The 18,176-nt window shown below is 40.2% G+C and overlaps 1 protein-coding gene across 1 annotated transcript in view; it reads left to right on the forward strand.

Annotated features, from left to right (window-relative positions):
• Positions 1-1,664: 1,664 nt before the first annotated feature.
• The window catches only part of LOC124720335 (ATPase family AAA domain-containing protein 3), an 89,519-nt gene continuing 73,007 nt past the window's right edge, over positions 1,665-18,176 (forward strand). The window contains exons 1-2 of the mRNA XM_047245652.1: positions 1,665-1,991; positions 5,149-5,362. Of these exons, the coding sequence (XP_047101608.1) occupies positions 1,802-1,991; positions 5,149-5,362 (404 nt within the window). The 5' untranslated portion in view covers positions 1,665-1,801. The remainder of the gene's footprint in view (positions 1,992-5,148; positions 5,363-18,176) is intronic.

An 18,176-nucleotide genomic window follows, 5' to 3' on the forward strand; every position in this document is an offset into this window, starting at 1 on the left:
TTGCAATGTTATAGTTTTTCATGCTCGCATATTACCCTGAATGCTCTTTCTCTGCATTTTACATACATTTATGCTTTGAATAGCATTTCTCCACAAAATGACTCGATAGGAAAGCAGTGCATTGTATGCCTGTACCACTGTTTCTTTACTTGCTGCAGCTTTTAATATCCACAACCAGCAGCACACTGACGTCAGTGTCTTTGACAAATTACTTACATGTCTATCTCATTTAAACTCCTGATAAACCTAGATGACAAAAAGTTATAATCGCTAATATTTTCTAATTTTTTTCTTTAAGCTTGCTTGGATACATTTTTGATTCCATTGATGGTTTACGTTAATGTAGACACAAGCATTTTTTTTTTTTCCATGACGTACAATTTATGCTGAAGCACTCTGAAACATACCATATGCATTGACTGAGCAGCTCGAGACTTCACACAATATGCAGGCATATTACTCTTCACAATCACCGCCGCGTTTCAAAACAATTTGATAGTTATTTAAACCATATTGACTAAAATGTGATAGGGCCTCACTGCAATGAAAGTTTTGGTTAGGGTGGCAGGCTGATTTGTATCATACCCCGTGGTATGTTATGTTGTAAGGCGACATTTTACTTGAGTGGGTACTGGGTGGTGTTTCCAGTAAACATGAATACTAAATAAAGAGTGCGGCGAAATATTAATCTATTGTGTAAACTGTCAACGTTCGCACCATATTAAATGCAGTTTTGGTTGAGGGATTTGGGGGAAGGGGACCATCGGATTAGGGAAGGTCGCGGAAGGAAGTCGGCCGTGCCCTTTAAAAGGAACCCTCCGGCGTTTGCTTCAAAAAATGGTTCAAATGGCTCTGAGCACTATGGGACTTAACATCTATGGTCATCAGTCCCCAAGAACTTGGAACTACTTAAACCTAACTAACCTAAGGACAGCACACAACACCCAGTCATCACGAGGCAGAGAAAATCCCTGACCCCGCCTGGAATCGAACCCGGGCGCGGGAAGCGAGAACGCTACCTCACGACCACGAGCTGCGGACCCCGGCGTTTGCCCGAAGCGATTTAGGGAAATCAAGGAAAACCTAAATCATGATGGCCACACGCGGGTTTGAGCCGTCGTCCTCCCCAATGCGAGTCCAGTGTAAATGTCGTTTCCTAGTTAACAAAAAATAAAACTGCAAAGTAAATTCACAATATATGTCCCCAACGAGTATATTACCCTATATCATATACATATAGTATAACATACATAACCTACGAAATGTTCCACGCACCACTACGTGACTTACGACACTTTTATTTGCGATATTTTTTTTCTGTGCGCCTATAAAAGCACAGTTCTGCCTCTTGTAAATTGCTCTGATCTTTTACATTTATGAATTTTGCAGTTTTCTTCCTATTCATCGCACATTATGCCCAAAGTCCAGGCCGCCAGTACCAGTCAGATTATATCCACTCTCCAGTTTCCCTACGTAACGTGAAGATGTTTGCCCTAAAATGTAATAATCATTTCTGCGTAAGAAAATTAAGCAAAAACTTTCGCTTAAACTTGGCGATGGTAAAATGGCAACGTATCTGAGATTTCTTTCTGTTATGTTTTAAGAAAGCAAATAAAGCAAAGCGCAAATTAAGTTACATCAGAAAGCGAATGTCTTCGCTATGATTACATCGAGATCTTTGAAGTGTGAACCTCGTGTTGCGGATAAGGTCGGAATACCGTGAGAGCGGCGGTGAAGTTTTTTGTGAATACGTCGAAATTTTGAGGTGACACGGGAAGATAACGCACAGCTGAGCAGAAAAATGTCGTGGCTATTCGGATCTCGAGGGCAGCAACCGCCCCCGCCGATGGAGCCGCCGCAGCCGCCACCCGGCATCTCATCTGGGGGTGATGGTGATGACAAAGCCAGAAAATCTCAGATGGAGGCGTACCGGTTTGATTCCTCAGCTCTGGAAAGAGCCGCACAGGCTGCAAGGGAACTCGAAAAATCCCGTATGTAAATTCTGTGCAATATGTGTTTGTGATTACATAACCTCCTTACTTGCAAGTTAATATCCACAGGACGTTATGCCTCTTTACGGATTGTTTTAGAAGTTTTTAGGACTTATTATTAGTGGGCTACTAATGTTAGGGTGACTTAAATTTGTTAATGTACATTCTATTGCAGAATTCCGAAGTACATTGTTGACACAGATATTGCATCAGTGATTTGCTTTAGACAGTTGCTTTTATGGCGATATCAGAATAAGTTCTGACACAAGTCATTCTCATTCCATTAATTTTGATCCAACAGACGTTATTACAGATTTCGGTCCCATTAATGCATTCATAATAGGCCTATACAGTAACAAAGACAAACAACTGTCATATGACGTTTTGTTACGAGTGTTAAACAGTAATTATGAGGCAGCCATATACTGTTTTTGCTTGCTCCATTAAATGTAAACTTAAGGAAAACTGCTGCTTTGAATTAATTTGCTACAACCCAGGTGCTGGTCGCTGTGGCCAAGCAGTTCTAGGCGCTTCCTGTCTCGGGCATGGACGTGTGTGATGTCCGTAGGTTAGTTAGGTTTAAGTTCTTCTAAGTTCTAGGGGACTGATGACCTCAGATGTTAAGTCCCATAGTGCTCAGAGCCATTTGAACCATTTTCGTACAACCCAGGTACATTGACAGTTGGTTACCACTCTTAGTTAATGCATAGTTGTAAATAGAATGGGCTGTAGGATTTTCTGTGCTCTGTGTAGGCCAGAGTCTGTACAGTAATCATTTTCAAGACCCTAATTTAAATGCAAATTAACCTTGTTAACTTCCAGTCAGTTCCTACATAGCAGCTAGCGTTAAGGTTTCCCTCCCCTTCGACCCTGTCATTGGTGTTTTTATGTAGTTAATGTATAGTGTACATACATTATTTGTCCCAAACTATTCTTTGAATATTCTCTATTGCGAGTGTGCTATACATGATTTACCAATATCCCTAATAGTTTATTTATAGAGGGGAGTGTGTTGAATTATTAGTGAAAGTTAGCTCAGATAAAATCACTAAAACTGGTTTACTATCGTAGTGACAGGTATTAAATATGGAGGATATGTTGCCAACCACAAATGTATACATTAGGCTGACTTCTAGGTCAGTCTGTTACTATTGTCTTTATTTTGTATTCACGTTCATTGGCTTTGGTAACTGACAATCGGAGTATCAGTTTGAGGTGATGATGACCACACTACCTTGAAATTTTGGTCTTACCAGAGTGATCTGTAGTATAGCCTGAGTTCTAGGTAGGTTGGGAATTGACAGTAAATTGTATTTGGCAAAGCCAAAGAAGTTGAATACTAAATAAATGTTTTGGTAACAAAGTGGTGTCTAGAGTTGCCCAAGATCTAGGTTATCTCCATAATTAACCCTGTTTTCAGTACAACTAAATCTGCAAAATTGAGAAGGATCCTATCACGTAATAGACAAAGTTTGTTATGAGCAGTGTGATTCATATTGTGTGTGTCCTACATCAGTTAAAAATGCAGGAGTGGTTCTACATAACTCTTGTCAAACTACCTGGCTAGCAAAACCTCCGTCACCATTACAAATCTGCCAGTCACTGGTGTGAAGTTGTTTTTTTTTTTAAAGCAATGTCACACCCAAGTCCTATTTAGCATATCTGAAGAAGCACCAGCTTCTTAAAAGCATCAACTTCCAGGTACATTTTATATTTGGACAAGGAATTGTTAACCATTCTTCCATAAACACAATTTTCGGGTCTAGTGTAGCAGGGGATACAACCCGTCGGCTTTGGACAATGACGTCACAAGTCGCCAGATAGCAGTTTACTATTTTCGCTTTTGCTGTTATGTTTCAGTTTCGTTTTTTTACTGATTGCTTAATAAAGTGGATCTGTTTATTCTATCTCGTGAGATTTTTTTTTTTTTAAAAGCCAAAAAACGCTTATCAGCCACTGAAGGGAGCTACAACTTTAAGAAGAATCGCTTCTCGATTGGCGACTTGTGACGTCAATGTCCAAAGCCGACGGATTGTATCCCCTGCTACACTAGTCCCCAATTTTCTCAGGAGTTCCTGTTCTATCCTAGAGCCTCACATTTGACAAAGGATATCGGTGAACCAGGCTGCTGTGTGTTCATGTTTTTCCATATGTGCTTGGGTAAAAGTGTGCTTACAGTGTATAAATAGGTGTTTGCATTGTGCTCTGCAGTTGATAACTATTTGCCCCTTGAATGACAGGAAATGGATATGGCGAATCATTAGATGAAAAGAAAAGATGGTGGAACAAATGAGAAAATAGTGTCCGGTAAAGATCATCATAACATGTAATGATGAATATTTTGTGGTGTCATAGTGGAATATACTGTGTAAAATTTTGCCATATGAAACAGAATATTCTGTAAAATTTGATCTGTACATTTTGGTTTCTGTATAACCACATAGTTGGAAATTGGGACATTTTGAAAATACTGCACAGTTTTCAGAATGGTAATTTAGCTATACTACAGATTAGTCCGCCACCACGTTTTCCTTGAGTCACATTCATTGCCTTTGTGAACTTGTAATCAAACTGTAAGAATGGAATACGAAACTGTGTCAAAGAATTCCTGTCATATTCCAAGAAACAGTAATAAAGAAATATGTCTGAAAATCATTAAGCAATTTTATAGTCAATAATAACCAGATCAATAATTGTGTATCTTGTGTTATCCATGTCAAAAACAAAAGTTATCAATCTGTATCTTTTGCCAAAAGAAGTCATTAGATTCAGCAATTGGCTTCGACCAACAGAAATGAATCGCCACTACTGGTGGAAGTAAAGCTGTGAGGACGGGGCGTGAGTCGTGCTTGGGTAGCTCAGATGGTAGAGCACTTGCGCCCGAAAGGCAAATGTCCCGAGTTCGAGTCTCGGTCCGGCACACAGTTTTAATCTGTCAGGAAGTTTCATTAAAATATTATTTGAAGGTCTCACAATTGTCTGATTTGAATGTATTACATACCAAAATGTTCAGGAAAGCCTGAAGTACATTATGGAGTAGAAAACAGAAAATGTCAGATGTCAATGAATTTCATGTACAGTGTCCCCTTAGTACACCTTACTCCACATACCTGTGAGGCAGCCACCCTGATGAGCACCTGTTCTGCATACCACACAGGACACGCGAAAGAGGCCCTAGAACTATCGAAGCTGCAGGAGACGACGCGGCAGCAGGAGTATGCTTCAAAGCTGAAGGAGTACGAGGCACACATCGAGCAGATGAAGGTGGAACAGCAGCGGGTGGCAGCGGAGGAGCGTCGCAAGACACTACAGGAAGAGACGAAGCAGCACCAGGCACGTGCGCAATACCAGGACCAGCTGGCACGCAAGAGGTGGGTGATTGCAGCTGCTGCTCAACAGTTCTGTTGCTTTCTAGAAATCTGGAATAAATGTTATTTATGATAATAATGATGGCACATTTCCCTTAAGACCTATGAGTCTCAACTTTATCTTCAATAGTGATAGAAGTGGAAGGAGTAAATTAAAATTTCTGTCATGGCTGGAACTAATCATCATTCGCTGTGTTATTCGGTGGCTTGGTATTTTATTAATTTGTAAATGAAAATGATAATCTTATTTTATTACATTGAGTAATTACTAAATAATTTTTCTCCCGGCTAAAGATTTGGTCAAGTTGCTAAAGAACTCCAAGTTAACGTTGTGTTAAAGTGTTGTCTGTAAGTTGTGTGTCACTAAATCGCAGTTCATACTACAGATTCTGTACAACTACTGATTATGATGGAAACAGTTATCTTCATCAAAATGATCATTAAAACCACCGAATATCAGCTGCGCACAACACTGACGTGTTACCTGAAACAATATTCGCAACTCGTGTGTAATTAATTTCGGCTCTATACATCAGCTAGAAAAGTTTGTTATAAGGATCGTGCTACGAGCACTGTTTTTAAAGAACCAATCTGATTCGAATTATTTTCATTAAAATGAGTTCGGGACCACCGGTGCACATTTATTTTTACACATTTTTATTACCTTCGGCATTTATGTCTGCAGAGTTGCATAATTTGAATTTGCCGCTGAGATAATTGTTAAGATGGCGGCAGACAATTGATAGAGACTTTCTATTGTTAGAGCAAATAGGATAAGTATTTGAAATGCTTATTAAACTTTACGTTCGTATTGAGCACTATTTAGACTTCATCAAGCAAACATTTGATTTTTTTTCTAAGGAAAACACAGACAAAAACGCGATACAAATTGCTATCATCAATGGCTGCACTCCTTGCAGGGAAAAGAAATAATTAACACAGATAATGCTTACTCAGAGAGGAATTAAAGTTATAAATAATTATTCACTCATATTTATAATAATAATGAACTCTATTCTCATGTAATAATTAACAAATAATTGCAATTTCTTAGGAGACCTCAGTTTGATATGCGTCCACAACCTACAAAAGCCAACCAACAAAAGGTAAAAAAGAAAGGAAGACAAACACAGATCATAAAAGGTATTTACAATTATCATTGTCTTTGTATGATACACATCGATATGTCCAATTACATCATAAAATATTATATAAGTAATTAATATTTATCATCGTTTTCACTGTTTTTTTTTGTATGTTGAATAGATAATGTTTATAACTGTTAGAGGCATAATTTCCTCTTGTTGCACTGTAGCTAAAATTTATCTCGTGGATGTTACATCATCATCATCATCGTCGTCATCAAAATCAAATCAGCGATCGAGGACCATGTAGATAATGCACCGACCTCACTATGCTCCTGCATAGACGGCGATCTTGTGCACTTTGGATCCAGTTGTCACGGACTCCTAGCTGGCGAAAGTCTTTCTGTAGCTCATCCTCCCATCGCTTTCTGCATCTTCCAATTGGACGAGTACAGTCAGGTCTTCCCATAAGTACAGCTTTTGCCCGAGAGGTGTCTGGTCTACTGGCAGTGTGGCCTGCCAAGCTTATTCTCCACGCTTTCAGTTTTTGAACGATGTTCGATTGCCTCATCAGCTCATACAATTCTTGTTTTGTTTCTATGTCTCCATATGTTCCCTTCCTGGACAAGCCGTAAGATCCTTCTCATAATTTTTCTTTCAAAGACCAACAAGTTTTCTTCATCCTTCTTTGTTGTACCTAGGGTTTCTGTCCCATACAGCAGTACTGGGACTATCATGGCATTGTATGCTTTAAGTTTGGTCTTAATTGACAGATTCTTGTATGACATTATCTGCTTTAGACTGAAATTAGTTTTAGAGCTGTTCACAATGTGTTGGTTTATTTCCTATTTTAAATTATTTTGCCTGTTGAACAATATACTGAGGTATTTAAAATTTTCCACTTTAGCAAATTTCCATATCCTTATTATTTGCAACCATAATGGCTATGTTTGTGAACCGTGACTGTGTGGGATAATTATTTATTTCAAGTTTCTGCTACCAGTCACTTTTTATTTTATGCCTAATCTAACATAATGCAAAATGTTTCGAACATGTTTTGTTCATATTCAGGCGTTTGTACAAACATACATAGAGAATGAGATTTTCACTCTGCAGCGGACTGTGTGCTGATATGAAACTTCCTGGCAGATTAAAACTGTGTGCTGGACTGAGACTCGAACTTGGGACCTTTGCCTTTCGCGGGCAAAGATCCCGAGTTCGAGTCTCGGTCCGGCACACAGTTTTAATCTGCCAGGAAGTTTCATACATGGAGAAATTTTACTCAAAAGTATACAGTCTCAAACTAGATTAATCTAGAACACTTTGTCTATTGTTTTTTACTGTAGCTGCTGGTATAGCATTTGGGTAGGAGGAGGGGGGCAGTGTATGGCTAGAAATCGAAATCAATGATTTCTAGCCATACACTGCCCCCTTCCTTCCACCCAAATGCCACACCAGCAGCTGCAGTAAAAAACAATGGACAAAGTGTTCTAGATTAATCTGGTTTAAGACTGTTTATTTTTAAGTAACATTTCTCTATGTATGTATGTTTGTATAAATGCCTGAAGATGAACAGAACATGTTCGAAACGCGTTGCATTGTGTTAAATTAAGGATAAAATGAAAAGTGACTTGTAGCAGAAACTTGAAATAAATCATTATTCCATATCCTTACCTGTAATAGGATGTCATATGGAAATATGCAACAGACAGGGAAAAAATTCTGAATAGGTGGAGAGAATATTTTGAAGAGCTATTAAATTCTGAAGATTCAGAGAGTGTCTTTTCACATGAGAGTAACACAGAGGGTGAAGGAGAAGCCACAAACATTCACGTGACTCAACAAGATGCAGAAAGAGCAATGGCGAAACTAAAGAATAATAAGGCACCAGGACAAGATAGGATGACGGCAGAGATGTTGAAGGCTGGAGGAGAAACACTTGAGAAAGAGCTATGCAATCTCATAAAAGAAATATGGGGAAAAAAGGAAATTCCAGAAGAGTGGAAATCAGCCGTCACTATTCCACTGCATAAAAAGAACAGTGATGGGACTTGTAACGACTACAGAGGCATTTCTCTCCTAAGTGTACCTTATAAAGTTTGTCTTTAATAATACTTGCAAAAGATATCGTGAGAGAGTACCAGGCAGGTTTCCAGGAAGGACGATTGACCATCGATCAAATTTTCACCATGAGGCAAATCTTAGAAAAGTGCTGGGAATTTGACCATCGGTTTCTGGTGACATTCGTGGACTTCTCAAAGGCTTGTGACAGCATCCACAGATCAAGTATGTACAACATCCTGAGAGAGCTTGGTATACCAATTAAGTTAATAAATATGGCCAAGTGTGCACAGCAGAGACAATAGCCGAAGTCAAATACAAAGGGGAGCTGTCTGAGTAATTCCATATCAAACGGGTGCGAGACAAGGTGATGTTATTTCATCACTGTTAATTAACCTTTCAAAATTTAGGACAATGTTGGTGGTAAGTCAGTCTTCAAAAATGCATTGGTGCAATAGTACTAAACAAATGAAAAATCAAACTGATCATCAGCACAAAGTACACAGAGTGTTCAGTGAACCTACAAAAATTGCTCAAAGTGCTTTCCGTGCTGTTCTAAGCAGTCGTGTACAAATTTTGACGCAAATCTAGCAGGACACATTCTGATTGGATTGATCCTCAAGATGCTCAACATCACGAATGTTGAGGGAATAAACCTCATCTGAATCTAAATCATTAAAAACAGAGCCCTTGTAGGATTGCTCTGGTGTCTGTGTTCCTGTCCGTCCAACTGTAAAAAACTTTTTTCTTGAGAACTGGTATATGTATCAAGTTGAAATTTGTGTCACATACTAAGGTCTATGCTCCCTTGGTGTTGTAAAAAATGTTATGCCCGTAAGTCAGTGCAATCAAAAGATATGCCCATTTATGTCACATATTTTGGTAGTCACAAAGTCACTTCCCATTGGTGTAGGATCATGAAATTTGGGAAGAAGAAACACTTCACAGTGTAAGTAAATGGGAAAAATCTGAAATTGTTAATTTCTAATTATATCACACAAAAAGTCATTTGTTATCCAACTGCCTCTGTGCCCATCCATCTCAGGAATGGATAGACTTATCAAGAGAAAATTTGTCACACACTAAGGTCTGTAGTGCTGTGGAAATGTAAAAAAGTTAAGCTTCTAAGTCGGAGCAATCAGAAGGTATGGCTATTTCTGTTACATATTTTGATATTTGCAATGACATTCATTAAAGCCTATAGGGAACTTCCTGTTGACATTGAATTGTGAAATTTGACAACAAGCAAGGTCTTCAGATCTGTTAGAGCACATGCGAGATGAGTGATAAAAGAATGGAAGAGGTCTCCCTGGAGGCAGTTCGCGACTGCCATCAATCGGTCCACATCACTGCGCAAGTTCGGGAATCAAGAAGACGGATTTCAGGCAAGGGCAGTACACATCTCCTTATGGCATTGTCAAGTAATGAGGTCTTGGTGGACACGCCAGAAGAAATGGCTCAGGTTTTAGCTGAACACACCTTTACTGTTACTCGTTATCCAGGCAAGCTCCTGCTTTTTAGGTGTTCTGTGGGACTGCAGAGGTGATGAAGCTCAGTTTCTTCTCGCATAATGAGGAAGTCTACAACCTTCCATTCTCCATGTGGGAACTGGAATCAACTTTGTCTGCAGCCAGAGTCACTGCTTCAGGACCTGATGAGATCCCATGCTCTATCATCTGTACCCTAAAGTGAAAGGACAGCTTCCCTCTTGTTTCAGTCAGATCCGATATGATGGACTGTACCACACAATTTGGAAGGAGGCAATATTAATTCCATTCTGGAAGCCAGGCAAGGGCTGTAGTGCTCTTAACAGTTGCTGGAGTGCAGCCCTTACCAGTCGTATGGGTAAGACTCCTGAATGCATTGTTAACTCCTGCCTTGTGTGGCTGCTCGATCCCAAGGTTGCCTAAGCCATTTCCAGTGCAGTTTCAGGCAGTACCATTCCACCCTTGACAACTTAATTCTACTGGAGGTGGCGATAAAGGAGTCCTCCTTACACTGAAACCATTTGATTTGTGTGTTTTTTGACTTCAAAAGAGCATATGACACTACTTGGAGGTACAACATCCTACAATAACTTCATAATGGGGACTATGTGGACACCTGACACTTCTTATCCAATCCTTTCTTGACGATCAGTGTTTTCAATATCACATTGGAGATGCCGTCTCTGACTCCTATATTCAACAGAATGGGGTCACCTAAGACAGTGTTCTTACAAGGGAACCTCCCCATCGCACCCCCCTCAGATTTAGTTATAAGTTGGCACAGCGGATAGACCTTGAAAAACTGAAAACAGATCAATCAAGAAAACAGGAAGAAGTTGTGTGGAACTATGAAAAAAATAAGCAAAATATACAAACTGAGTAGTTCATGCGCAAGGTAGGCAACATCAAGGATATTGTGGTCTCAGGAGTGCTGTGGTCCCGTGGTTAGCGTGAGCAGAATGAGAGGCCCTTAGTTCAAGTCTTCCCTCAAGTGAAAAGTTTATTCTCGCAAAGTTATGATCTGTGCGTTCGTTCATTGACGTCTCTGTTCACTGTAATAAGTTTAGTGTCTGTGTTTTGCGACCGCACTGCAAAGCCGTGCGATTAGTAGACGAAAGGACATGCCTCTCCAATGGGAACCAAAAACATTTGATCGCAAGGTCATAGGTCAACCGATTCCTCCACAGGAAAACATGTCTGATATATTCTATATGACACTGGTGACAGCATGTGCGTCACATGACAGGAATATGTTGTCTACCCACCTAACTTGTACACTTGGCGAATGGGTAAAAAGATTTTTCTACCTTGCCCGATTTAGGTTTTCTTGTGGATGTGATAATCACTCCCAAAGAAGTGATGAAAACATGAGAGTTTGTCACATAAACTGCAACAAATGAATGCAATAGTTTCACAGTCACACAGTTTTCCCTGTGCTGTGTCAAAACATATGTTTTTAACATTTTCAAATTTTTCCGTGTGTAGACCGTCAAATCCTGCATATGTCCAAGCAAATCTGAACATGTCCTAGAATTTTCGAGAGCAAAGTTGATTATGTGTGAGTGCCAGAACTTTGATAATTGTCTGAACATAAAAAATTAAACTTTTCACTCAAGGCAAGATTTGAACCAAGGACCTCTCGTTCCGCAGCTGCTCAGACTAACCACAGGACCATGGCGCTCCTGAGCTTACAGTACCCTTGATGTTGCCTATCTTGTTCATGGATTACTCAGTTTGTATATTTTGCTTATTTTTTTCGTAGTTCCACACAACTTCTTCCTGTTTTCTCGATTGATCTGTGTTCAGTTTTTCAAGGCCTATCCGCTGTGCCAACTTATAAGTAAATCTGAGGGGGGGGGGGGTGCAATGGGGAGGTTCCCTTGTTAGTGTCATATTGTTTGCCATTGCTATCAGTGGCATTTCCCCTGCAGTCAGGAGCCCTGGCAAATGCTCTTTGTTTGTGGTTGACTTTGCAATCTTCTACTCTTCGTCTGATCTTATAACGATGACGAAGCAGCTACAGCTGACCCTTAGGAGGCTGGAAACCTTGGCCAGGACGACTGGTTTTCGGCTCTTGACCTAGAAAACTACATGTGTCAATTTTAACTGTGCTTGTTGAAGTTTTAACCAACCAGGGCCCACAATGGGGCACAATATTTTATGTTTTCAAGAAACTGTATGCTTTTTGGGTTTATTAATTGACTCTAAATTAACTTGGCTTCCAGTTGTTGAATATTTTGAAATGCCTTAGCGGAAAAAAACTGGGGCGCTGACAGGTCTCGCCTCTTGCAGTTTTATAGGGGATTTGATTGATCACGTTTAGATTATAATGGGAGCTGTGAGCTACCATGCCACTAGCAGTCACTAGCAGTAGACGGAGCAGGGCGCAGCGATGATTGGCTCTTAGAGGCGAGTACAGTACACAGTATAGGCCAGTAATTGCTCTGCCGACAAATGAGCGACCATGGCGCCTCTTATGTCTGACTCTCACTGTTAAGTGATGTGTTTCAGATACCTAAAATTGTTACCCAAATTCACTGACCCATAAACAAAATTACTGATATACCAGACAAATCCTCAGACCGTAAAGGAAGTGGCATTGTGACTCAGCTGATTTAAATCATTGTTTAAATGCTGCTGCTTCTCTATGGATGGCTGGACAGATAATGCCAGCTAGGTGCTGGATCTTGTCCAGAGGTGTGGGTTTCAGACATCCAGTGACGATTCTGCTTCTCTCTTGGAAGGCGATTTAAACTTGCTTTGCACGATCTGTACCGATGCGGGTGCATCACCACCAGCAGAGCCACAGAGGGTGAGTGATGAGGTTTTGAGGTCCCTGGATTTGGCTCCCCCCTTGGAACGTATCAGCTTGCGAATGATACTATGTCCTCGGCTAACTTCTGGTTTGATGTTAAAGCAGTGCTATTTGTTTATTAAGGGCCCTATCTACTGCATGTCAGGGCTTCGGCAATGACCTGAAAGTACCTCTTTCCATTCTACATCTACGTCTATACTCTGCAAACCACCATGGGGTGCATGGCAGAGGGTACATCCCATTATACCAGTTATTAGGGTTTCTTCCTGATCCATTCATAGGTATCTTTGTGAAAGTCTCCCACAGCTTAAGCAAACCTGTGACAATTTGTGCTGCCCTAATCTGTATGCTATCAATATCTCCTGTTAGTCCTATCTGGTAAGGGTCCCACACATCTGAGTAATATTCTAGAACCAGTCGCATGAGTGATTTGTAAGAAGTCTCCTGTACCGACGACTGAACCACTGTGATCATTTCATTTCATATCCGAACGAATTGCTACATCCTGGTATTTGTATGAGTTGGCTGAGTCCAACAGTGACCGACTGATATTTTAGTCATACAGTAATACGTTTTTTGAGAAGTGTAAAATTTCACTTTCCTGAACATTTAAAGCAAGTTCCCAATCTTTGCACCACTGTGAATTCTTATCAGGATTAGATTGAAAATTTATACACCTTCTTTGCAACATTACTTGATTATAGATAACTGCATTATCTGGTAAAGACCTGATTTTACTATTAATATTGTCCGCAAGGTCGTTAATATACAACATGAACAGCAAGTATCCCAACACATCTCCTGGGGCACACCCAAAGTTACTTCTACATCTGATGACGATTCTCTGTCCAAGATAACATGTTGTTTCCAGAATGAGATTTTCACTCTGCAGCGGAGTGTGCAATGATATGAAACTTACTGACAGATTAAAACTGTGTGCCGGACCAAGACTCGAACTCGGGACCTTTGCCTTTCGCGGGCAAGTGCTCTACCATCTGAGCTACCCAAGCACGACTCAAGACCTGTCTTCATAGCTTCAATTCTGCCAGTACCTCGTCTCCTACCTTCCAAACTTCACAGAAGCTCTTCTGTGTCCGTCCTACCAAGAAGTCCTCAATCCAGTCTCAGTTTCTCTTTATACCCCATATGAGCATACTTTCGACGATAAGTCATTTCCAACCGAGAAGCCAAATACCAGTTTTCAAAGAGTTATCTTCAAAAAATGCTTTCCAGTGAAATATTTTCATACAGAATTTTACCACTAAGTGGCCAACTTTCCAAAGACAATGGAAGGTGTAGTCTTTTATTACTGAAAGAGAAGCCAACTACAACTTTTCATTGATTTAGCTTCAAAAATGCTTGCATGATGAAATATTTCAGTAAAAATTTTCACTCCTCATTTCAACCCCATAGGGGTAGAATTTCCAAAATAAGTGACACACACATTTTTTTGATTTCTGTCTGAGAAACCAAATTCAAATTTTCATAGCTTTAGTTTTAAAAACACTTTCATAATGAAATATTTTCAAAAAAACATTTCATCTCCTATTTCGCTTCACACACTCCTTTTATTGGTAACCGAGAAGTCAAATACTGGATTCCATAGATGTAGCTTTAAAAATACTTTAGTAGTTCTTTAATAACGATTTATTGTTTTGAAAAAATCTTTCACACACTATTTACTCCCATGAGAGTGAAATTTCCAATAATCCGTGTTCCTTGTATTTACCTGTCCTTTGTTTGAGAAGGAACATTTATCTGTAAATTGAACATTGGAGAAGAAGTTCGGGTTGGTGAGGATTCATTGCTGTGCCCACTGACAGAACTGTACACGATTCTGGAAATCATTCCCAAGCAATTTTTGATGTTGGTGTACATGTCTAGGATGGAACCGATGATGTGTAAGAATACAATGTACACTGGTTTTAGGAATGTCAGTCTCTTGTTCAAGCTGTCGTGTGTTCGCATGTGCATCCATAGCAATGGAAGCGAGAACAGTAACTTCGGCAGCTTCATCTGTGCGAGTGCTACCACAATTGCATTGTCGTGGGATGAAACTTCCTGTTTCGTGAAGCGTCACAACGAGACGAGAAAACATCTGTCCGGAAAGTGGGTTCTTGTCACAATATCACTCTCTGTACAGTTCCACTGCCTGCGTAGCATTTCGCCTAACTTCAACAACAATAAAAGAAACATTATGTCGATGCAGTTTGTAGGAAGTACAGCCTTTACAGTATGCCTACTCTACACAACAGTATTTAAAAGGACTAAACTACTGTACTAAATGTACCCGTATCCGTACGTAAGAAAACAGTATTGCAATTACTGTTCTGATAACTTGCATTCCCCATAGATGAGTAGCATTTCAATCATCTCGTCGTTGGTGTACATTTTACTCACACAACTCTTCAACTGACGATGGTTGACGGAATGACGGGTGTGTATTCTACTTGGGTTTACATTTGTCCTCGTCAGCGTCAGCATGGGGATGTGGCCCATTACCCCGAGTACCTGCACTAAGCAGTGGGAACATCAGTGTCAGTGTTGTGTTATGTAATTAATAACATTGTTTTTGAGTGAATGGTACACTGTGATACATTTTTGAATAGGTCTTTAAGAGAGGAAATGAATTACCGAATAAAAAATACAGAGCGCCATTTAAAAGAGTCACACCACTGTTCATATCTTTGTAAAAAACAAAGGTGCAATGAAGGCAATCATACTGATTGATGTCCCCCTGACGGCTAAAGAACATTTGCTTGAAACATTTGGTAATTTGTATCTGGACGAACAGTTATCTGAGGTGGTCAAGATAAATGGTGCACCCTGTATATGACTTATATTTATGACTTACGTTAACAAATGTTGCTTTCAGAAATGTATCCCTTAGTATTGCCATTCTCAATTTTATATCCTCTTTACATGACCATGGTCACTTATTTTGCTACCCAAATAGCGACACACATCTACTACTTTCTGTGTCTCATTTGCAAAGCTAATTTTGTCAGCATCTGCTAATTTAGTATGACTACTTCCATTATTACTTTTGTTTCTGTTTATCTTACAACCTCCTTTCAGGTCATCATCTATTCCATTCAGCTACTATTCCAAGTTCCTTGCCGTCTCGAACAGAATCACAACGTCATTGGCAAGCCTCAAAGTTTTAATTCAACCCCCTCCCCTGCCCCCCCCCTCCCCCCACTCCCCTCCGTGAAATTTAATTCTGTTCCCAATTTTCTCTTTGCTTTTATTTACTACAAGAGGGGGCATTCAATTAGTAAAGCAAAATTTTTTGCCTCAGCCTGCTTTGATTGAAATAATGAGGAATTTATTGTGGGACATCATGGAATATTCCCATTTCAGCCCCTATAGTTTGATGGAGTTCCGATAGGTGGCAGTGCTGTATGTAGCCTTCAAAATTGTGTCTGTGACAAGAGGTGCTTTCCAAGCAGAGAGCTGTCATTTAGTTTCTTTCAGCAGAACAGCCAGTCATGCAAACCTGTCCAATCTCTAATTTTTGTATGTGTTGCAGAAGGAGAATGAAATTTTTTGTGAACATACAGGCTATACATTGAGACTACTCAATGTAGCCTCCATCAGCTGTGACTCATCTGGCCCTACGTTCTTTCCATGCTGTAAATGCACGTTGGTAAAATTCTGGGGATTGACTTTTGCACCATCACTTGACATAGGAAATAAGGTCTTTCTCACTATCAAATGGTTTACCGCACAGGTGGGCCTTCAGATGACCAAAGAGGTAAACATCAGAAGGAGCCAAGTCCAGACTGTAGAGAGGATGAGGAACAATTTTCCAACCCATGTTCCTGATTTTCTGCTGTGTCATAAAGGCTGTATGGGGTTTGGCATTGTCATGGTGTGGTCTTGATCAGCTGAACCTGAAGCTGTGGTTTGAGTCTTGATGGCACGTTGCAGCTTGTCCCATGACAAACAGTAACAGTCCTGGTTAATTGTGAAGCCAGGTTCCAAAAATTCAATGAAAATGACACCACACTGATCCCTGCTGTTCGTGAAAGTCTTGGTTTCTTCTTCCGAGGGGAACCCGGATGACGCCACTCTATGGATTGGGTTTTGCTCTCAGGTTTGGACAAATCAACCGTGTTTCATCCTGGGTAATGACGCCATCAAAACACTGTTTCCACTCTTCAGTAAAGGTCTTCATGAGACCCTCGCACACATTCTTCCTCTTAGTTTTCATTTTTCTTGTCAATAATCCAGGCACCCATCGTGCACAGATTTTTTGGTACCCAATGACTGTACCAGTGATACCACACTACCCAATGACAAACAAGTCATTTCAGCAAGCTGTGTGTCATCACGCACCTGTCATTTTGGATGATTCGATCAATGGCCTCCTTATTCACATCACTCACTGCCGTTGATGGTCTACCGCATAGTGCATTGTCCAGTAGAGAGGAATCACCTTCTTTAAACCTCTGCAACCACCGCTGGACACTGCTGTGGTCCACTGTGTCCTCCCCAAAAACAGGGAGCAACTTCCTGTGAATCGATGTGGCAGAGTCATCGTTGGTCTTGAAGAGGAACTCCATCACCGACCATTATTGCAAACTGACATCTACTTCACGGTCTGTTATGGCTCACCTGTAAATAAAAGAAAATAATTTTATACACCAACTTATAACTAAATGTTCCAAGTATGTTCACAAAACATTTCATTCTCCTCTTGCAAAAAATAAAAAAAAAATAGAGATGACTGTGCAAAACTTTTTGAACACCCTTTGTAGCATGCGAACACTCTGATTCAAAGTGATCAGACACCTTGCTGCACAACTGGACATCGTAGTGCTGACACGATTGTCCACCATTTGGGGTACTCAAAGGCATGGGTCCACTGGGTTTCTCGCCACATAACAGAAAACAATAAAGAACAATGAAGGAACATTTGTGCGGAATGTACTCCTCTGGAAGCAGTATCTGTATGATGGGGAGGTCATTGATGCTAGCAACACATTGGCTCTGATGTTGACCGGTGCAGTGGTACTGTTCGGGCAAAAAGGCCCTCCCAGTAAGGGGACATTATGGAGATTATGTTGAAAAATGTAAGGATATAGAGGCTTATATCACTAGGGGTAAGATAGATACTGCCTACAGGAAAATTAAAGAGACCTTTGGAGAAAAGAGAACCACTTGCATGAATATCAAGAGCTCAGATGGAAACCCAGTTCTAAGCAAAGAAGGGAAAGCAGAAAGGTGGAAGGAGTATATAGAGGGTCTATACAAGGGCGATGTACTTGAGGACAATATTATGGAAATGGAAGAGGATGTAGATGAAGATGAAATGGGAGATACAATACTGCGTGAATAGTTTGACAGAGCACTGAAAGACCTGA

The sequence above is a fragment of the Schistocerca piceifrons genome, chromosome 11, assembly GCF_021461385.2.
Source record: "Schistocerca piceifrons isolate TAMUIC-IGC-003096 chromosome 11, iqSchPice1.1, whole genome shotgun sequence".
Classification (NCBI taxonomy): domain Eukaryota; kingdom Metazoa; phylum Arthropoda; class Insecta; order Orthoptera; family Acrididae; genus Schistocerca; species Schistocerca piceifrons.